The sequence below is a fragment of the Phascolarctos cinereus genome, unplaced genomic scaffold (assembly GCF_003287225.1).
Source record: "Phascolarctos cinereus isolate Bilbo 61053 unplaced genomic scaffold, phaCin_HiC Scaffold_2;HRSCAF=192, whole genome shotgun sequence".
Lineage (NCBI taxonomy): Eukaryota > Metazoa > Chordata > Mammalia > Diprotodontia > Phascolarctidae > Phascolarctos > Phascolarctos cinereus.
In genome coordinates, this window is record NW_027555625.1 from 192,706,457 (window position 1) to 192,728,635 (window position 22,179).

A 22,179-nucleotide genomic window follows, 5' to 3' on the forward strand; every position below is an offset into this window, starting at 1 on the left:
GGTACTTGTGAGTATGTGAGGCGTTTAAGGGTATAGTCAGGTTGCAGAGATGTTGGTGAGTAGGAGGTACTTTCCCTATACATAACCCGAGTCCAGAGACTTCAGTGAGGGTGAGCTTCCCTTTTCCTCCCCAGCGACATTGGGAATCTGTGGAGGCATAAGTGACTTGCCCTGGAGTTGCGATTCCTTCGTAATAAGGAGGGCCGAGGGCTAGACAGAGCCAGCAAGACTCCGTGGCCTCCGGGTTGGTGGCATTCAAGGCCAGAAAGGCCCCTTGTACGAGGCCAAAGAGCCGGTCGCCCGTGGTGGGAGATGGAGTACTAGGGGCCGGGGGCTAGCCTGTACCGTGGGGATAGGGGACGCTGGGGTGATAGGGTAGGAACCGGCACTCTGGGGAGGAAGGGAATTTTTCTGGGAGGTCCTTGTTCTGCGAGGACAGGATCGGGGCCCACTACTACCGGTGGGGGACTTGTGATCACTAGTCGTATGGTCAACTGCACGCCTGGGTGTCCAGTCACATAGAACCTTAGACCCCAGGTTCGCCCCTGTAGCCAGTTTCGGAACCGTTTGCCAGGCTCGGTGAACTCTATCTTGAGTGGGTTGCACCAACCGGTGCGCTCGCATGTCCCTGTAGGGTGACCCTGGCCTACAGTTATAAGGTCCCACGAGGACCGGGGTTGCCAGTAGGCGGTTCCCGCGGTCTCACAACCCCACTCTTTACAGTACAAAGATTCAAGTCCTCCGCACCTCCGGGCCTCGGACAGGGAACGGCCATCCCGGGGGCACACGTAGAACTGGGACCTAGCAATTCTTGTTCTGGCCCGGGGATAGCTACATCCCAGGGTTCCCCAAGTGATCTGATTATAAGCATGTTCATAGTTTGAATCAGGGGGCCTGGCCTGTTGAGAGGCCGATGCAGTGAGTTCCGGGATGTCCCAGGACTCGAGACCGGCTACCAGCGCGCACACATCAGGCTCAAGAGAGGGCCACCACGTCCAGGGTGGCTCGACTGCTTTCTTTTCCCAAACGACACTTCCCGTCTGGGACAGTACCTGCCAGGTGAGAGTCATGGGTTGGTGAGGGTTGTTATGCTGTTGATTCATTTCGGCGCCGCCGAACACGCAACTTAAGAGGATGATCAGTCTTTTCCAGTTCCCAGGACTCATCGGGTGCCCCAGGTGGCGCGGGTTTGAGATGAGAAGCATGGACCCAGGCAGCAATACCGTCAACCTTCACCGCGGTCGGGGTGGTCAGTAGCACCAGGTATGGGCCTTTCCACCGAGGCTCAAGGCTGCCGGACCGATGACGTCTAACCAGCACTCGGTCACCGACCTGGAACGGGTGGGGAATGGCCACAGTACCAGGCCTGTAGGCTTCTTTTATCTGGTCCCAGATCTGAGTCCTCACAACCTCTAAAGCCTTCAAGTGGGTAAATAGAACGGGAAAAAAATCACCATTAGAACCCACGACTTCCCCAGACGCAAGTACAGGGGGCGGCCCCCCATGAAGAATCTCATAAGGAGTCAGGCCAAACTGGCCAGGGGTATTCCGGGCCCTAAGTAGCGCCAAAGGGAGGAGGGTCACCCAGTCTTTTCCACCGGTCTCTAAGGCCAATTTTGTCAAGGTCTCTTTAATTGTCCTATTCATCCTTTCTACCTGACCTGAGCTCTGGGGTCTATATGCACAATGTAATTTCCAATTAATCCCCAGTTGAGTGGCCAACCCCTGGCTTACCTGAGCAACGAAGGCAGGGCCATTGTCGGACCCGAGTACCTTAGGGATCCCGAAACGAGGTAGGATTTCCTCAAGTATCTTCTTGCAGACGGTCAGGGCTGTCTCTGTTTTTGTAGGGAAAGCTTCTACCCACCCAGAAAATGTATCGATAAACACTAGCAAATATCTATTACCATACCGGCCAGGCTTAACCTCTGTGAAGTCTACTTCCCAATACACGCCGGGTCGATCTCCCCTTTGCCTCCTTCCAGACTCTCGGTAGGTGGTGACTGCGTTAGTTACAGCACAAACCTGACACTTGCTGGTGATTTCACGCACTACAGACTGGAGATTCGGGATGTGAAAACTGGTGCGACCTACAAGCTGGAGAAGCTTGTCTGGCCCTAAGTGCGTGAGCTGATGCAGCCGTTGAATGAATTCCCTTCCCTGGTCAGGGGTGAGCTCTCTCGGCTTGATCTTCCCCCGTGTAGGCTCGAAGTGTTCTTGATTTTTCGTGGTCTCCGTCAGTATTCTGGTTGACTGGGCAGCTTGTTTCGCGGCCTCATCGGCCTTTCGGTTTCCGGTAGCCACAGGGTCAGTCCCTCTTTGGTGGCCGGGGCAATGGATGATAGCGACTCGCTTAGGGAGATGGATGGCCTCTAGCAGGGCCAAAATCTCCTCTTTGTTCTTGATGTCTTTTCCAGCGGAAGTGAGCAGTCCTCTTTGTTTGTATATAGCCCCGTGAACATGAGCGGTGGCAAAAGCGTACCTGCTGTCCGTGTAGATGTTGATGCTTTTTCCTTCGGCCAAGCGTAATGCTTGTGTCAAGGCGATTAGTTCGGCCTTCTGAGCTGACGTTCCCTCTGGCAGGTTGCTCGCCCACACCGTCCGCTTGTTGTCCACAATGGCAGCACCTGCTTGTCGCCTGCCATCCATGATGAAACTGCTGCCATCCGTATACCAAGCGGGTACCCCGGGCAACGGCTGATCTCTCAGATCAGGTCGGGTTCCTGTCTCCTCGGCAAGGATTTCTGAGCATATGTGTATTGGGGTGTCGTCTGACTCTACGGGGAGCAGGGTGGCAGGATTCAGAATGGCCGGGGGCGCAAAAGACACCCTCTCATTCAGCAGCAGACTTTGGTAATGGGTCATCCTGGCATTTGTCATCCATCGGTCGGGGGCTGTCTCACAATACTTTCCAGGTTGTGAGGTGCAATCACCAACACGTTCTGTCCTAGGGTTAACTTATCAGCGTCCTTGAGAAGGAGTGCTACGGCCGCAATTGCTTTTAGGCAAGTTGGCCACCCACTGGCCACCGGATCTAATTTTTTTGACAGGTAAGCTACCGGGCGTCGCCATGGTCCTAGGGTTTGAGTAAGCACCCCCCGGGCAACACCCTCTTTTTCATCCACGTACAGAGCAAATGGCTTGGTGAGGTCCGGAAGGGCCAGGGCGGGGGCCGATAGCAGGGCCTCTTTTATACGGCCAAAGGCTTCCTGGTGGGCCTCAGTCCAGGTAAAGGGAACCTTTTCTCTCGTCAGGGGGTACAGGGGTGCAGCCAGGGAAGCGAAACCAGGGATCCAGAGCCTACAGAATCCAGCAGTGCCCAAAAACTCACGGACTTGTCTGGGGGTTGTAGGGGTGGGGATCTTCATTACAGTGGCCTTTCGGGCTGGGGTCAGCCATCTCTTCCCCCCTTTTAGCAAATACCCGAGATACGTAACTTCCTCCCGGCAAAGCTGGGCCTTTTTGGCCGACACTCGGTATCCCAACTTACTTAGTTCCTGTAAGAGCCTTCGTGTCCCTTCTTTGCAGTCTCGGTACGTTGGGGCCGCTACCAGGAGGTCATCAACATATTGGAGCATCACTACCTGGGGGTTGAGAGCCCTGAAGGATGCCAGATCCCGGTGGAGGGCCTCATCGAAGAGGGTGGGAGAGTTCTTGAATCCTTGCGGTAGCCGAGTCCAGGTTAGCTGGCCAGTATTGCCTTTTTCTGGATCTCTCCATTCAAACGCGAACAATGGCTGGCTGTTGGGGTGTAGCTTGAGGCAAAAGAAAGCATCTTTGAGGTCTAAAACTGAATACCAGGTGTGGCTGGGCGGGAGGGAACTGAGTAGGTTATAGGGGTTCGGGACTGTGGGATGAATGTCCTGTACTCTTTTGTTGACCTCCCTCAAATCTTGGACTGGCCGATAGTCATTGGTTCCAGGTTTTTTTACAGGTAACAAAGGGGTGTTCCAGGGCGACTGGCAAGGTACCAGAATCCCCAAATCCAAGAATCTTTGGATGTGGGGCCTGATACCCTCCCGGGCTTCCTTGCTCATTGGGTACTGTCGAACAGCCACTGGTGAGGCATCTGACTTCAGTTCCACTACCACTGGTGGGACTTGATTGGCCAGTCCCATACCTGCCTTCTCGGCCCAAACCATGGGAAAGAGTTGGAGCCATGACGGGTCGATAGAAGGAGGGACCGGCTTTTCGTGTAATCGGTATTCCTCCTCCAAGTTCAGGACTAAACACATGGCGGGGCGGTCTTCCCATGTTACCTGTGGGCCCTCTGTGGAAAACTGGATTTGAGCTTTTAGCTTGGTGAGGAGGTCCCTGCCTAACAGGGGAGCAGGGCATTCGGGTATGACCAAGAATGAGTGGGTCACTTGCTTTTGTCCAATTTTCAAAAGTCTCTTGGTGGTCCAAGGGTAAACTTTGCTGCCCGTCGCCCCAGCCACGACTGTCCGTTTGGGTCCCATCTTTCCCATAGGCTTGGTCAATACTGAATGTTCGGCCCCGGTATCAACCAAAAACTCAGTGGGGATCCCCTCCACAGTTAACGTTACCCTGGGCTCGGGGAGGGGGTCCGAACCCCGACTCCCCTAGTCACCCAGGGTCAGGACATTGGTTTCCCTGGCGTTCTTCTTCCGGGGGCACTCCCTTGCCCAATGGCCCCTTTCTTTACAGTATGCGCACTGATCTTTGTCCAGAGGCGGTCTTCCTTCCCTAGGTGCCCTCATTGCCCTGTTGCTCAGATTCCCTGCCTGTCTCCCTCTGGACCCTTTCTCACTTACTACCGCGGCCAAGATTTTGGTCAAGTTTTTCTCCTGGCGCCTGTCACGCCGTCTCTCTCTTTCCTCTGTCTCCTTTTTCTCTCTTTCTTGCTTTTCTTCCTCTGTCTCTCTCTTATGATATACCTTCTCTGCCTCCTTTATGAGATCCTGCAAGGAATGGTCCTGGAGTCCTTCCAGTCTTTGTAATTTCTTTTTAATATCCGGGGCAGACTGTCCGATAAAGGACATGGCCACCGCCGCCTTTTGTCCCTCAGAAGAGGGATCAAATGGGGTATATCTCCTATAAGCCTCCATTAGACGTTCTAGAAAAACGGACGGGGGTTCTGTTGGTCCCTGCAAGACTTCTCTTACCTTGGCCAAATTGGTGGGGCGCCTTGCTGCCCCTTTGAGACCCGCCACTAGAGTCCGGCGGTAGACCAGGAGACGCTCCCTACCTTCAGCCGTGTTGTGATCCCACTGAGGTCGATTAAGGGGGAAGGCCTCATTAATGAGGTTCTCGAGTTGTGTAGGGGCCCCGTTAACTCCAAGGACGTTCTTGCGAGCCTCCAAAAGAATCCTTTCTCTTTCCTCGGTGGTAAAGAGGACTTGCAGGAGCTGCTGGCAATCGTCCCAAGTAGGCTGGTGGGAAAACATGAGGGACTCAAGGAGTCCCGTGAGTCCTGTAGGATTCTCGGAAAAAGAAGGATGATTAGATTTCCAATTATAGAGATCTGCTGAGGAGAAAGGCCAATATTGCAAGGGGACTAAGCCGTTTGGTTCGGCCGGGGGTCCCACGGCCCGGAGGGGCAGGGCCACAGTGGAGTCAGGACCAGTGTCACCCGTAGGACTGCGGGGACGGCGACTCCTAGTTCCAGCGGCCGGTCCCTCAGAGCCGAGTCCCTCAGCCATTAGGCCTGGCGCTGGTCTGGCCGCGTGAGGGGCTGGGGGAGGTGGAGGGGACGTTGGATAGGGCGGGGGTTCTGAGAGGAGGAACAGGCTGTCCGTCTCCGGGTAGATGGGGAGCCGGGAAGGAGCGGACGGCCTCCCCCCGCCGACTTTCGCCCGTTATCTTGACCAGAGGCAACGGCGATCTTGGCTAAGGGTGGCACCCATGGGGGGGGCTGTTGGAGAGGTCCTGCCAAACTATGATGTAGGGAACCTGGTCCGGGTGTCCTCCAGTCTCCTGGAAGACAATCCTTTTGACTGCAGAAATAATAGAAGGATTAAAAGTCCCCTCCGGTGGCCATCCCACTTCGAACGTGGGCCACTCGGAGGAACAGAAGGTTTGCCACTTTCCCTTTCTTATCTCCACGGAAAGATTGTGAGCCCTTGTCTTCACGTCTTTCCAGTGATCTAGTGTAAGAGAGAGAGGGGTCGACTCACCCTGTCCCATTCTGGGGGTCCCGAAGAGTGGAATTACGACCCAGATAATGATTATTATTGAAATAAAAAGGAAAAAAAATTATATGGCGGCGTAGACGTATATTAAAAAGACAGGAAAAAGAGTCAGAAGGTAGGGTATGTCTCTCAAGACAGTGCAACTGTGAGATCAGAAGAGAATTATCCCTTGCCGTGGGGTCCACCAGGCGTCCCTGGTCCTCCCCTGATCCTGGGACGTCTCCCAGGATTGCCGGGCGGTGAGCCCCCGAACACGTCTGTCCGCTACTCACGCCTCGATCTTAGATCGATTAACCCGGAATAAACTGAAACCAAAAATGCGCGCACACCGAATAGACAGTCAGAGTTTTCGGAGTCAGACACAGAGAGAACATAGAGCGATCGCTGGCCAGCTTACCTCCCGTCGGTGGTTCGGCGGTCCTTGGGTGGGAATCTCAGATCCCGGACGAGCCCCCAAATGAAAGACCCCAATGTTCGGGTAGTCCACCGACCTTGAGAAACCCTCCCAGGATCAACGCGAACACAACTCCGGATGCAAATAGCAAGAGGTTTATTGAACTTACGAGTACTCGGGCGACTCAGTCACCTAGAGGGACTGGCGCGCCGGGTGGATTCTTTGGTCTCATTTTATAGCAAAAAAGCGCGGGTACAGAAGCGAGGAGCAAGATCATTGGTTAGTTTGAATAAAAACTCCGGTCACGAGAGGGTTCTAGAAACTGCTGAGGGGCACCCTAGAAACTGTTATGAGCTCAGCTATTTCTGGGAATTGTTTGCATAAGTCCGGGGTGGGGACTCAGGTGCATGACCACAGATATCCTGTTTGGCACTCCAAATCTTCCTTGTTTTTCTTGCTCTGACCTTTTACTGTGCCTGGCTGCACCTGTCCCTAAACCTTGGGCCCTCCGGGTAGTTTCCATACTCCACGGAATGATTTCTGCCTCATGATTTCTGCCTCCTTCACCTTGTCTTATAATTTGGTAGACTGTGACATAGAAGAGAACAGCAAAGTCAAAAGAACTAGGTTTGGATCTTGGCTCTGTTAGTCTATGAGCTGTGGGGTATAATGCATTTGGTTTTCCTCTCCTACCTCAATTATGATTATACTACAAGAATCAGTGATCTCATCATGATGGGTACTTCTTTTTTTTCTTAAGATGCAGATCACAACTCACCTGCCTTCTCAACTTAGTGTAATTCTCTTGTAGATGTTGCTGTTCAGTCGTTTTCAGTCATGTCCAATTCTTTGTGACCCCATTTGGGATTTTTTTGGCAAAGATACTGGAGTAATTTAATGTTTTCTTCTCCAGGTGAAGAACTGAGGCAAACAGGATTAAATGATTTACCCAAGATCACCTAGCTAGTTAAATGTCTGAGGCTAGATTTGAACTCATGAAGACAAGTCTTCTTCACTTCAGGTCTGGTACTCTATCTACTATGCCACCTAATTGCCCTTCTCTTGTAAATACCCTCCTATAAATCCTCCATGGAGGCTCCCAATGAGCTAGGGCATTTTTCTAATCTCTTGATATTATGTAGGCCCCAGTAGAGAAAACATGGACAATATTTGTTATCACTTTTTTTATGTTTATGACCTGCCCACCTTCTTTTCTTTTCTTTTATGCTGATTCCTTGTTGATACTATGGTACAGCTGATCCTTACTTATTATGAATGGCATAGTAGATAGAGCACTGGGCCTGGAATCAGGAAGACCTGAATTCTTATCTGGCCTCAGACACTAGCTGTGTGACCCTGGGCAAGTCATTTAATCTGTGTATACTTCAGTTTCCTCATCTTTAAAATAACAACAATAATAATTACACCTACCTTTCTGGGGTTGTTGTGAGCATCAAATGAGACAGTATTTGTAAAGCCCTTAGCATCATGTAAGTGATATATAAATGTTAGTTATTCTTGTTGTTGTTGTTATTATTATTATTATTATTAATATTTTGAGTCTTTGACCTTAGAACAATTTTTTTAAAATTAGACCTATGATTTCATCAGCGTAGGGAGCTCCTTGTGAGGAACTTCCTTTACCAATGCAGGTAAGTATCTTCTCTGAATTATAGTCTTAGAGAGCTATCTTGAGGTACCAAGAGTTACCTGACCCTGAGTTATACAGCTAGGGTGTTTTGGCAGCAAGATTTGATCTCAGATCTTTCTGGTTTTGAGGCCATCTCTCTATCCACTGTGAAATGCTACTTTTCTGGGCAATGTATAACTTAAATTCTTTAGAGACCGATATCCTAGCCCTATAGCATCACCCAAAGAATTTTGGTATTATATAATGGGGTTTAATTTTAGGGAGCAGTTGGAGTTCACTAATATTATTACACGGTTTCCCAAGGAAATTCAGTTTGCTCTTTTTCCTGTTCAGTTGTGGGTCAGGTTCATTGTCCATCTGTAGCGTCTGTTTAAGATATGTGCAGTGATGGATCTGCCCTACCTAAAGATTATCCCTCCAACTGTATGTCATACAAGAAACTTTTCTCTGTGTGGATAGATAGTCTGAACTCTCAAGAGGCCCTGCCCTAGAAGAACTAAGCCACTCATCTTTTTAAAAAAATTATTTTATTTTATTTTTTTCCAATCACATGTAAAATCAATGAATGATTATGGATTTTATTTAGCAGTCCTCAATGTTCCTTGGCATGGTATACAATGTCATATGCAAAAAGGAACATCTGGAACATCTCACCAGCTGGTCTATCTGGTCCCTGTATAGGACATGGCCACATGGCTATGCCTAGATTTCTGCCTCCTCACTTGCACCTCCTGGTGTCCCTGGCTTCCTTCAAGTCCCAGTTAAAATTTTGCCTTCTACAAGGCGGCTTTCCCCATCTCCCTCAATATTAGCTAGTGCCTTTCTCCTGGGGTCATCTCTAGTTTATTTTGTACATATCTTATTTCTACATAGTAGTTTGCATATTGCCTGCTGCATTAGACCATGAGCTTCTTGAGGGTAGGAACTGTTTCTATCTTTTTTGTTTTCCCAGCACTTAGCATAGTATAGGCATTTAATAAATGCTTATTGATTTGACAACAACAAATGTCTTATACCTCCCTGTTTTAAGCTTTCTTGATAATAATGATTGGAGGCTTGTCAAACAAAGTCATCTCTATTGTTGTATTTTTCAAGGAATTTTGTATGATTTTGACATTTGTATGGGAAATCCCCTTTTGGAGGAGAGCCTTTGAGTTGACATTTTGCAGTGCCAAATAAAATGCCTTTTTATAATCCACAAACCATCATAGTGGGATCTTGCATTCTCTGTACTCTTCAGTCAGCTGTGTATCTGTAAAGATGTGGCCTGCTGTAAAATAAAAATTGTGAAAGCTTGCCAGTTATCTTCTCACAACTTTTGACGTGTACATAGATTTTTATTAAAATACTTTGAAGTGATGGAATGTGGCACATGGGTCAGTAGTTGATTATATGTAATACAGGCTGATTCTCACGACCTGGAAGGCCAGCTAGGTTAGGTTTTCATTCTTTCTCCAGGGATCTCTGGGTGTTTAAGAAGATTGGAGCAAATGGCGCCAGCCCGAGCCCATGGGTTTTTCTCAGTTGTAGGGGTAGTCCCCTACACCTCAGTTCCATTTAGCCACTAACAATCAGATTAGCTTTTTACACAGGAATATTTACTTTAGAAGGCATAATCATAAATATACAAACTTACTCCCACAGCATATGGGATACGGAATCCCCCTCCTCCCCTTCCCCTTTGCATCATCTCATTGTCTTTGGAGGAGAAGGGGATTAGGCTCATTGTTTAGCTCACCTCCCACAGATCATAGTCCCATTTCCAAGTCCAACCTGTGCTCCCCACCCCCTACCCTTGGGCTAAAGTCCCCAGGGATCCTGGCTTCTGAGGGCATCCATGCCTAGATGGCTGGCTGCACCATCCTTCAATCTTGGAATCACCTCAGGCTGAAGTGGAGGAGATCAAACAACACAGAATGGAAATTAACACCTCCAGACCCATTTCTCTGAGCCAGCTGAAATAGGAAGAGTAGGTAGGGAAAGCTCTCCTCTCATTGGTCAATTAGGTGAAGCAGTAGGTAGAGCCCTGAGTTAGGAGTCAGAAAAACCTAAATTAAAATCCAGCCTCAGACACCTACTTACTAACTACATGCCAGTGAGCAAGTCATTTAGCCTTTGATTACCTCAGTTTCCTCAACTATAAAACTGGGATAATAATAGTACTGTTTCTCAGGATTGTTGTGAGAACCAAATGAGATAATATTATTATTTAGTTCATGGTACTCAAGCTGTAGGTGAATGGTGATCTTTGCCCTCTGGATACAACAGATAAGAGTAACAACAACCACCAAAAAAAGTACAGCAGAAAAAAAATTATGGCAAAAAAAAAAAAGAAAAGTAGCAGAAAGTGGAGAAAAAGAAGGCCATTGGCTTAGTTCCAACAGTTTCAAGGATGTGGGCAGCCAATCAAACGAGGCTATACCTACCTTCATGGTAGGAGAGGCAAGGCCTCCATGTTAGGCAATCTAGACATGCTCCAAAGGCCTTTCAAAGACCCCTCCATGATAGGCAAACTGGGTATGAGCAGACAAGCCCAGACTAGAGATATTTTCTTGATTGCCTCCTGCCTCCCCCCCCCCTTTTTTTTGTATGGCAGTAGGACACAATGATGCTCTTACTTTTTTTTTTTTTTTTGGAAATTTTTAGCCTCATCTCCTTTGATATTGTAAGACCTGATTTCTCAATAGAATAGGGACAAGAGATAGGAGTTAGACCTGTAATTTCTTTGGCATTGGAAATGCCCTTTGGAACTCTCTCTTCAACTAGAGAAGAGAGTTTAGGAGAACTGGGTAGGGCACTAAAAATTGAGTGACTAGTCCAGGCTCACACTGCTGGTCTTTAACTCTCTAGCCATTGCGCCACATTGCTCCAACACATTCACAATATTACCTCAGGCACAGACCTCTTCTGTATATACTTGGTCTAGTCCACTATTCCTTGTTTTCTTTAATCTCATTTCAACTTCTTTCCATAGCACACTGGGGTCAGTGATACAAACAGTAAGGGGATAACTCCTAGGTATATAGAAACTTAATGGAGAAATCCTAGGCTATTGCCTGAGGTATAGAAGGGTTAAGTGATTTGCCCAGGTCAAGCATCCAACAGATAAGTTCTAGGTCCTCATGGCCTCTGGGATGTTTCTGTCTCTAATATCACCAAACTCCTCTTACATCTAATAGCCTTTTTTTTTTCAGTCCTCATCCTTCTTGACTTCTCTGTCCCATTTGCCTTCCTCTCAAGTCTAGTCTCTTTTCCACTGAACAGCCCTTCAAATACTTGAAGATCACCGTCATATCCCTGTGAATCTTTTCTTCTCCAGGTAAATATCCCCACTTCCTTCAACCAAATTTCACATGGCAAGATTTCAGGGGCCTTCATCATTCTGTTCACCTTCCAATGGATGCCTCTAGCTAAAATGTGGTTCCCGGAACTAAACTCCGTTCCCTATGTTGCCTGATCAATGCAGAATACATTGGGACTGTCACCTTCCTACTGGGACTATGACTTCTTTGCTCTAGAAACTGTGACTCCCTTTTTGACATAAGACAGGATACTCACAGAGTGATTGTGGGGATCTAGGTACCCTTAGAACAGTAGCCTCAGATCAAAATCTACTGGGTACCACTCTCCTAAGGGAAAAGATTATTGCTGTTTTCCTTTACAGCAAATGGAAACAATCATAGGAAGAAATAATTTTGTTTTTCATTAAAAATGTTTTGAATATCTATTGTACATTCAACAGTGAGTATTTTGTAGGTAGGTGGGATGCAAAAACTGTATCTTTAAAGGTGTGCTATTTGCATCATGTCTCACCTGGACTTTTGCAATGGCTTAAGTGATCATCTTCCAGACATTCCCTTTTTAAACCATCCTCCACATAGCTCCCCTACTCAGTAAGCTTCACTGGCTCCCTACTATCCTAAGGTCAAATACAAACATTTCTGGAATTTAAAGCATATCACAGCTGGCATCAGCCTATATTTCCAGACATTACATATTATTCCCCTTATGCACTCTATGGTCCAGCCAAACTAGCTTTCTTGTCTTCTTGCATACGTGATATTCCTTTTACCATTTCTGTGGCTTTTCACAGGCTCCCCCTCACGTTGGAATGTATTACCCCCTCACTCTGACTCTTAGGATCCTTAGCTTCCTTCAAAGTTTGTTCAGATGCCACTGCCTTCATGAGATCTGTCCTAACCCCTAAAGCTGCTAGTTCTTCCCACTCCCCCCTCAAACTACCTTTTATGTCCTTTGTATCTACTTACAGAGTATATCCCCCCAACCAAAGCTAAGGTATTTGAGGGCAGCCTTGTTTTTCACCTTGTCTTTGTATCTGCAATGCCTAGTGTAGTGCTGGCACATTGACGTTAGCACTTAATGAATATTTACTGATTATCAGACATAAAAGTCATAGCATTTTAGAGTTGCAAGGGATGCTGCAAGTCATGTATTCCAAACTAAATGTGAAGCCGCGATCCCTATAATATCTCTGACAAATGGAGCCTAGCGTCCACTTGAAAACCTCTAGTGACAAGGAACTCACCATGCCTTCAGGCAGACCATTCCATTTCTGCACAGTTCTGATTGTTTGGAAGGTTTTCCTTACACAGGGAGCCAAATCTGCCTCCTTAATACTTATTTCTACTTGTTGTTCCTATTTTTCAAGCTAAGAAGGGAAGGATAGATCTCACCTTCTTCTATGGGCAGCCCACAAAATATTGTGATTTTAGTTGGGGAGACCGGATGTTCCCACAGGAAACAGGAGGTGAATTACTAAGCATTATTTTTTTATTTACCCTTCCTTCCTTTCACTGCAATCTGACCAAGCTAGATGCCAAAAAGATTTATCAGTGTAGTTAGGATACAGTTAGGTGGAAAAAGCTACTTGGCAATGGTAGATTTTGAGCAAGGGTTTAGACAGGAGCTAAAAGTCTGATGGAAAGATATTATCTACTTGTTTGTTCCAATACCTACTGATGGCTTATTTATAATTCAGTAGTAGGTGGCTGCTGCCACCTAGTGGATAAAAGAAAGTGAGTTACTTTCTACTCAACATCTTCATTCTTCTATTTTCCTTGATTATTTGTATTTAGCATTTTTGTTTCATTTTATTTTTAAGTTATGAAATAAAACAAGAATTTCCATACCATAGTAGAATAAAAAGATGATTTCACATGAAACTGAAAATCTATTATGTATAACCTGCTATTCTTTAAAAATATATAATAAAGTTAACATGTACATTTTTTCCCCTTCTTTTCCTCCCCCCAACCCTCAAAGACATGGCTATCATTAGAAGCAAATATGTGTGTGTGTGTGTGTGTGTGTGTGTGTATATATATATATAAAATCATTCTCTATATATTTCTATTTATCAGTTATTTCTCTGGATAAAGATAAAATCTTCTGTCCTAGGAAGTACTTATAATAGTCAAAATGACTTAGTGGTTCAAAGTTGTTCTTAAAACAATATTGCTGTTACTCTCTATACAATGTTCTCTTGATTCTGCTCATTTTGATCCTCATTATTTTGTGCAAGTTTCTCTCCATGTTTATCAACAAGTTCCTCATTTCTTATAGCATCACGATCATATTCCACGAAACTTGTTTAGCCATTCCCTGATTGATGGGCATCTCTACAATTTCCAGTTCTTTGCCACCACAAAGAAAGCTGCTATCAATATTTTAGAACATATATGTTCTTTTCCTTTTTCCCCTAATCATCTTTGGAAATAGACCTAGTAGTGATATTACTGGGTTAAAGGGTATAGGCAATTTAATAACTCTTTGAGCATAATTCCAGATTGCTTTCCAAGATGGTCGGATCAGTTCACAGTGCCATCAACAGTGAATTAATGTCCCAATTTTTCCACATCCCCTCCAACATTTGTTGCTTCCTCCTTCAATCCTTTTAGCTGATCTGATAAGTGTAAAATGATATCTATAGTTAACACTATTTTAGAACTGGAGAATGCCCTGCTAAGTCTCTTAAGTAGAAGGATTTTTCCAATCCACCTCTTTTCTAACTGATGACCATTCACCCTTACCCTTCAGCCCTGGGGATGTTTCAGCTACAAAGGGCTTCTTTTGAGGACCTCTAGACTTAGCTGATGCCAGGTGCTTCTGGGTCATGGATACTGTGCATCTATTTATTAATTTATAAATCCTCAAGTCAAGGCAGCTTGAGCGCAGCTCAGGACTCTTAACACTTGCAGATGCTAATATCAGCCCTTGAGATATTCTTTGTACCCTCTAGCCAATTACTTGCTCTTGGGTAGATATTACGATGCCCTTAAAGTTTTTGGCTGATAATATTAATTGCAAGCCTCAAAATTTACAAAGCACTTTCCCCACAACAGTCTTATGAGGTAGATAGATAGGTACTACAAATATTATGATCCTCACTTTTGAGAGAAGAAAACTGAGGTTCAGAGAATAAGATGATTCTGAGTTCAAATCTGGTTTTGGACACTTAATTGCTGTGTGACCCTGGACAAGCCACTTAAGCCTGTTTGCTTCAGTTTCCTCATCCTTCAAAGGAGCTGGAGAAGGAAATGGCAAATCACTCCAGTATCTCCGCCAAGAAAATCCCAAATGGGGTGACGAAGAGTCAGATACAACTGAAATGACTGAACAATAAAACTAGAAGGTATCAAGGGCTAGAACTGGAACATGAGGTCCGTTGACTTCAACTGGTTTAAGATGCTGCACATTCTATTAATAAGAAAGCTGAGAAACTTTAGAATATCCAAAGAATGAATGGCTAATTGTGCAATTTCAAGTTTCTTGAAGAGGTTGAATTTAGAGGAATCATTGGGAGATGGACGAGGCTTATGAGGCATGCCCTGGTCTAGATTATTGGCTCTAGAACTGGAAGGGACATTAAAGATCACCTAGTCAAATTCGTTCATTTTACAGAAGAGGAAACTGAGGCCCCAAAAGAAGTGATTTTTCCTGGTGTAACCCAGGCAGCAAGTAGCAGAGCTTTGAACTCTATACTCCAAATCTTTCTACCACATCACACTGATACTCCATAACAGGCTGCCGTCCTGTGCCTATAATGAAGTAGCAAGTAATACTAGGTATTATGTAGAATCAATGGCTAAGCTCAGAGAGGCTTTCAACCAGAAGGGTGGCCGGGGGTAAGTTTTTTCCCAGTGGCAGCAACATATGAAGACCACTCACTCAAGTATAGAGGAAACTGGTGGGTACAGGTAACACACACAGTGATGATTCTTTAATTAACCAACATAGATGAACACAAATAACTGCAATGTAAGAGAGGACATAGTAATACTAGTAATAATAACATTTATGTAGTGTTTTTAGGTTTATATGAAAGAAGATCCAAGTCTTATGGGAGCTTCAGTATTTTAGAATAGTAGTTTTCACAAGAAAACCACTTTGCAGTCTTCATCAGAGGGAAGGGAGTCATATCCCACAATTTTTTGTCTTTTGTATCCTTTGTATGTCTAGCACAGGAAAGGTGCTTTAAAATATTTTTTAAATAAAAATTTCCTGTGTAGTAAAGAAGTCTCAGGGTGCCAGCTTAAACAGAACTATTCCTGTTCCTCTGGGTTATCCAAACTTTTTAGTTCCAGAGTGATCCTGGGTCAGATGAAGCTGGATGTGGTAATTCAAAAAGCTCTTACTGAATACCTACACAAAGTAGATACTTACCGAGTACCTTAGCACAAGGCACTGTGCTAAGATGCTGAAGTAGCACAAAAAGTTGTTGTGGGTGTTTAGAGCAGAGAAATAACACTTGTAGGTGAAAGAAGTGGTAGAGGTTTTCATGGAGGAAAAGCATTTAAACTGAGCTTTGAAAGAGGGGTAGGATTTCAACAGACAAAGATAGAGGAGAAGACACTCTATATAGATGGAACTGCATGAGCATAAGGCACTGGGGCAGGAAATTCTGGAATGTCTTTGGGAAAACAACCAGTAATTCAGTTCACTAGGAAGGTAGGTTAAGTACTTGAGGGAGAATAGTAAGTGATAAGCTGGAAAGTAGGTTAGAGCCAGATGGTAGTGGGCTCTTGAATTCTAGGCTAAGGAGTTTGGATTTGAGTCTAGTGAAGGTTTTTGAGCCAGGGAATAATGTAATCAGAAATGTGCAGGAGCATTGGGTTTGGAGCCAGAAGACCTGAGTTTGAATATCAGTCAACTGCTCTATCACTCCCTACTTATGTAACTCTGGGCAAATTGCTTCCATTTCTAGATCACCATTTCTTTATCTTTCAAATGATGATGGATTAGATAATTTCTAAGATCTTTTTCAGCTCTAAATATATGAGCTCATGATCTGAGCGGTGTGTGTAGGGTGTATTGGAGCAAAAAGAGACTGAAGGTGGGTAGATCAGCTAGAGGCTATCTCAATAGTCCAGATGAGAGGGCTGATTCTAGGGTGGTGGCATTGGGAACGGAAAGGAATATATAGATGTGACTAATATCTCCTCTTGCTAGACAGAAGGAGATGCATTTTCATTTTCTTTTTGTTGTTGTTGTTGTTGTTGTTTTTGTTTTTTTTTAGGCAATTGGGATTAAGTGACTTGCCCAGAGTAACACAGCTAGTAAGTGTCAAGTGTTTAGTCTGAGGCTGGATTTGAACGCAGGTCCTCCTGACTTCGGGTCCAGTGCTCTATCCACTGTGCCACCTAGCTGCCCCCATGGGGGTGTGTCTTCTAGACTGACAATGAAGGGGAAAGTAATCAAATTGATTTGGGACTAAAATTCAGCCTCCCAGTCCCTCCCACTTTTTTTCAGGGCCACAGGCAAAAGTTGCCCAGACACCATTTATTAGCTCAGCAATAAGCTAAGAACTTAATGAAAATGTGGTGAAATCGAATGCAGGGCATGCAGCCTGCAATAATATTAGCAAGGGGTAACTGTGCAGAATCACAGGAGAGAAGAAATTAAGAAAGGGAAAGAATCCAATACCTTAAGGTGAAAGGTGTTTGCAGAAAGTAATGGATTGGTTTGTTTACTAAGGGAAAGCAATCCCTTCTGCCAGCCTAGGCAGGGTATGATGAGGGATAAAGAGCTTGCCCCTAGGTCTGGTCTCTGTCCCAGTTGTATCACAGACTCACAGCCCCTCTGAATCTACTGAGGATCGGCCAACTCGCTGTCATCTGACTCAGAGGTGCACTTGGGAATCCTGAGCCTTACTCAGAAATACTTAGATTTGTAGAACTTTGTGGAATGGAATGGGTTATTTGAGGCCAGAGGTGTTACTACTGTGTTCCAGTTGGAGGTGGCTGTCACCAGAAATTAACCCTCTGGCCACCAAAAGCTCCTTGACCCCTTCCTTCTTTTTCCGCTCCTGTGACACCTCAAATTTCTACCACTGGAGAAGTTTTCAAGTAATTGTAGACTGTTTGCACTGTGTCACCTAGTCTAAATCTCTCATATTATAGGTGAGGAAAACAGAGCCAGAAAGAAGTGACTTGCCCAACATCTCGAAAATAGAGATATTCAATGCCAAAGTTGGGACCTAATACCCAGATCTTTTGATTCCAAGTTCAGTACTTTTCCAATTACATTATGCTAGGTTAAGATATTGCCTTCTCTCTTTAAAAAATAGTTTTAAAAATGGGATAGACTTTTAAATTAATAATGTCTTAGGAATTAATTCAATAATCCTTTAGCCCACAAGATCTCCAGAAGACAAGATCACAGAATCACATACATGAAAAATACTTTGGTAGTCACGAAGTCCAATTATAGCGTGCTAGAAATAGCACAGGGTTTGAATTCCAACTCTACTAATTGTTATATGTATGGCCTTGGGTAAATCTCTACCTCTCTATCTTTGTGACTCTTTTCTCATCTCGAAAATGAAGGGGCTACAGGGTTAGGGAACCTGTGGCCTCCAGGCCACATGCGGCCCTTTGAATCCAATTGTTCTGTGATGTTCGGATTCAGTCAAAGGGCCGCACTTGAGGTCATAGAGGGCCGCACGTGGCCTCGAGGATGCAGGTTCCCCACCTCTGGTAGACCTTTCTCTGTAATCTTTAAGGGCCCTTTTAACTTTAGATTCTATGAACTCTGCCATTTTAAAGACAAGGAAGTCTAGGCCCAGAGAGGGCAGCTGACCAGCATATGGATTCCACAGCTAAAAAATAAAGGATCCAGAATTCAAACTCTCTTCTCAGTCTTTTGACTTCTAGCTGGGCTGTCTTTCAACTAGAGCTCAGTGCTGCTTATAGCTGTTAAACTGAATTAATCTATATCTTGAGGGAGAGGTAAGATTTAGAGATTGAAATTAGGGGCATGGGTAGGTAGACCAGGAGCCTGGGATTCCCAAGGAAGGGTAGTGCTGGATAATATGTTGTGACCGGTGTTCCTCAGCATGAGGACACCCTAGGGTTCCTAGGGTGCTGGTGGTTAAGTAGCTAGAAATATAAAGATAGGCAAAGGGTAGTTTGCTCCCAAGGACCTCAATGTTTAATGGAAAAGACCACATGCAAATAGCTATGCACAAACAGGATAAATTGGAAATAATCAACAGTGGGAAGGCATTCAAATCCAGCCTCAGATGCTTACTAGCTATATGATCTTGGCCAATTTACTTAACCTCAATTGTAAAATGGAGATAATAATAGCACTCACCTCTCAAGGTTGTTGTGAGGATAAAATAAGATAATTATTGTTTTTTTAAAAAGTCCTTAGCATAGTGTCTGACACATAGTAGGTACTATATTAATGCTTAATCTCTTTCCCTCCCATTGAGTTCAGTCTTCCAATTACTGATTCATTTATCAGATGGGGTCCCCAGAGAGGGGCTGACTACTGCTTTCTTCGGATCTAGGAGTAATCCTTAAAGGCAAGGGTTTCTAATAGTATATATAGCTCCTGGTATGCTTCTCAATATCAATCAGCCAATTGAACTCCATTTACTTTTTAAAATGGGATTTACTGAGAAGGGATAATAGGAACAGTTTTTCAAAACAATTCCCCCAAAGTAGGGGATGTACTTTCCCCTTACCATACAAGATACCTGAGGAGAGTGGGTGCAAATTTAAAAGTATAATGGTAGTGAAGGGGTGCTTCCTATTCCTGCTCCTGGAAGTCCTTTTTTCCTTCATGAAGTCCTTGTTAAGACCTCTTTAGTCAAAATTGTCTTCTGGGATGAGGATTGGTGCCTTTCTAGAATTCTTGAAATTGTCATTGTCCTCAGGTGACTGTTCACATCCACCTGCCAATCAGGTAGCATTTATTAAGCATCTACTATGTGTCAAACACTGTGGGGATACAAAGAAAGGCAAAAAATAGTTCCTGACCTCAAGGAGTTGAAAGTCCAAAAGGATAGACAACATGCAAACAACTGTGTACAAACAAGATATAGGCAGAATAAATTGGAGGTAGTCTCAGAGGGAAAGCACAAAGATTAAGGAGGACCAGGAAAGGTTTGTTGCAGAAGGTAGGACTTTAGCTGAAACTTGAAAGAAATCGGGGAAACTGGGAGAGGAAGATGAAAAGGGAGAATGTTTGCAGGCGTGGAGGACAGCCTGTGAAAATGCTTGGAATTGGAGATGGAGTGTCTTCCCTGAGGAACTGCAGGGAAGCCAGTTTCATTGCTTTGAGGGCATGGAAGTTTTTTTTTTTTTTGGCAATTAGGGTTAAGTGACTTGCCCAGGGCCCAGCTAGTAAGTGCCAAGTTTTTGGTCTTAGGACAGATTTGAACTCAGGTCCTCCTGACTTCAGGGACAGTGTTCTATCCACTGCCCCACCTAGCTGCCCCACGGGAATGGAAGTTTCCAGACAAAGTGGGCATGAGTGGGGAGAATTGTTCCAGAAAAGGGTAAGGTGGATATGGGGAGGGAGAAAGGGAACAGGCAGAAGAGGGTGTGTGTATCTAGAATAAGAGATAATTTGTAAGAAAGGGTTAGGCCTACAAATACTATCAAGGTGATCAACTCCATTCCTCTGATTTCACAGATGATAAAACTGAGGCTTAGAGAGAGGTTAAGAGAACAGAGACTCCTACAAGAGATTGTTTCATTTTAATTTTTGTATCCCCAGCACCTAACTCAGTGCCTGCTACATAATGGGTGCTCAGTAAACGCTTGTTAAATTTAATTGAATTTGCATATAAGCCTTGAGGGCACTTGTACCTATTATGCCCTATATTTTCTAAATTAAGCAAAGTGAGGCCAAGTGACTTGCTCACGATAACACAGCTAGTAAATAGCAAAGCCAGAATCCAAATGGAAGTTTCATTCCAACTTTATCACTCCATTATGCTTAATTTATGAACATAATTTTCTGGTCAAGTATTTATGCCATTCCCTAAAATGTTTAAGAAAAATCCAAGAAAAAAAATAAATGTAGGGTAAATATTTGTCCTTCTGTAGGAGGCAGACCTGGGAGAACCTAGCTTTCTGTGGGTCCTAATCTGATATTTTCCAAACATTTTCTTACTGTTAAAACCTAAGCACACTTATTGCACCAAACCTAAGCATACATTTTGTGCCAGCCCACAATATTGCTTTTCCTGGTAATGTTTAAACCAAACTTTGCATAAGGTTCATAGAATATTAAACTGGACAGGACCTTAGAGATCATCTAGTAAAATTCCATCGTCTTACTGATGAAGAAACTGAGGTCCAGAGTGGGAAGTAACTTACTCAAGGTCGCTTTTTTTTTCTCAATTTTTCTCTTTAAAAAAAAAAAGGAAAATGAAGTCTCCCCACTTCAAAAATAAAATCAGAAAGGGTGGGCAGTTCTCCCATTTTTTTAAAACCAGAGGGAAGATTCACTACATGTAACTTTCCCATTGCCCATCCAGTTTTATGCCTCTGTGGTCTTTTGCATGGGCTAGGATGTGGAGGGTGAAATCCTATCCATCCACTCACTGATTGTACAGTATTACAAGAGCTAGTAGTCCTGGCTATTCATTCTGGCTTTTGTTATTTTTGTAGGAAGGATGGCTGATTATCCTAAGGAAGGCAAAACTGATGAAATTCCAAACTTCATCCAGCTTACTGATTTGGCATCTGAACATGTGGGAGGAAAGGTAAGTGGAATTTGCAGTCCTATTAGCACCATCAAGTATTGAATGTGCTCACTCTAATGACAGAAATGAGCTGATGCAAAGGCATAATTAGAACCATAAGAATCAGGCTGCAGAAAATGTCTGCCTATTATTTCCTGTGAACAAACCCATTATTTTTAAGGATGTCAAAAGAAGCCCCCCCTTTTCTAAAACGGGTGATAAATACTGAGCACTCATGTCGAATTTTTATAAGTTTTACAAACGTTAAGTGTCTGTAAAGATAACGTTCTGCCACCCCCTTCCCTCCGTCCCAATTATGCTTATTTTTAACTCATATCAGTTGACTGGGCATAGCCCAGCATAAACCAAATGTGTATCACATAGAGGGAAGGACTATGTAGAATAGATAAAAGAAAATAAAAGCTCTTGGATGCCTATTCTATGCATGGTGCTACTAATATAGAAGAACAGGCTATATAGTTTTATTTATTAATTGGAATTCAATTGAAGTTTTTGGTTTTGTTTTTGGTGTGCACCTGTGATTGATTACCCTGCTAATTTATCCACACAGATTAGCAATTGCTCTGCAAATTGCAGTCTTAGAGAGATGGAAGGAGATGGAAGGTGACTTGCTTAGGGTGATATAGCTCATGTGTGTCAGAAGTAGGACTGTCACTGAGATCTTCCTAGCTTTCTATCCACTACACTGTTGCTGCTTGCTTCTGTATGTGATTTTATGTAGGGTCACTAATAATAGCTAGTATTTCTATTGTGGTTTAAGGGTTAAAAAGAGCTTTCCTTTCAACAACAGTCCTATGAAGTAGGTAGATCAAATATTATTAGGCCCGTCTTACAAATGAGGAAACTAAGATTTGAAATGAGACAGGGACCATAATCAGATAGCTAGTAAGCAGTAGAATTGTGACGTGAACCCAGGTTTTATGACTGCAAGTCCAATGCCTATCTGTTGCCTACAGTGAAC

The 22,179-nt window shown here is 44.4% G+C and overlaps 2 protein-coding genes across 2 annotated transcripts in view; one reads left to right on the forward strand and one right to left on the reverse strand.

Annotated features, from left to right (window-relative positions):
- Window positions 1-4,468: 4,468 nt before the first annotated feature.
- On the reverse strand, window positions 4,469-6,550 carry LOC144455837 (uncharacterized). Its single transcript, XM_078149752.1, has one exon. The coding sequence runs from the start codon at window positions 5,661-5,663 to the stop codon at window positions 4,584-4,586; it is 1,080 nt and encodes a 359-aa protein (XP_078005878.1). The 5' UTR covers window positions 5,664-6,550; the 3' UTR covers window positions 4,469-4,583.
- Window positions 6,551-20,744: 14,194 nt separating this feature from the next.
- The window catches only part of ALLC (allantoicase), a 42,312-nt gene continuing 40,877 nt past the window's right edge, over window positions 20,745-22,179 (forward strand). Inside the window, exons 1-2 of the mRNA XM_078149753.1 lie at window positions 20,745-20,834; window positions 21,124-21,218. Of these exons, the coding sequence (XP_078005879.1) occupies window positions 21,129-21,218 (90 nt within the window). The 5' untranslated portion in view covers window positions 20,745-20,834; window positions 21,124-21,128. The remainder of the gene's footprint in view (window positions 20,835-21,123; window positions 21,219-22,179) is intronic.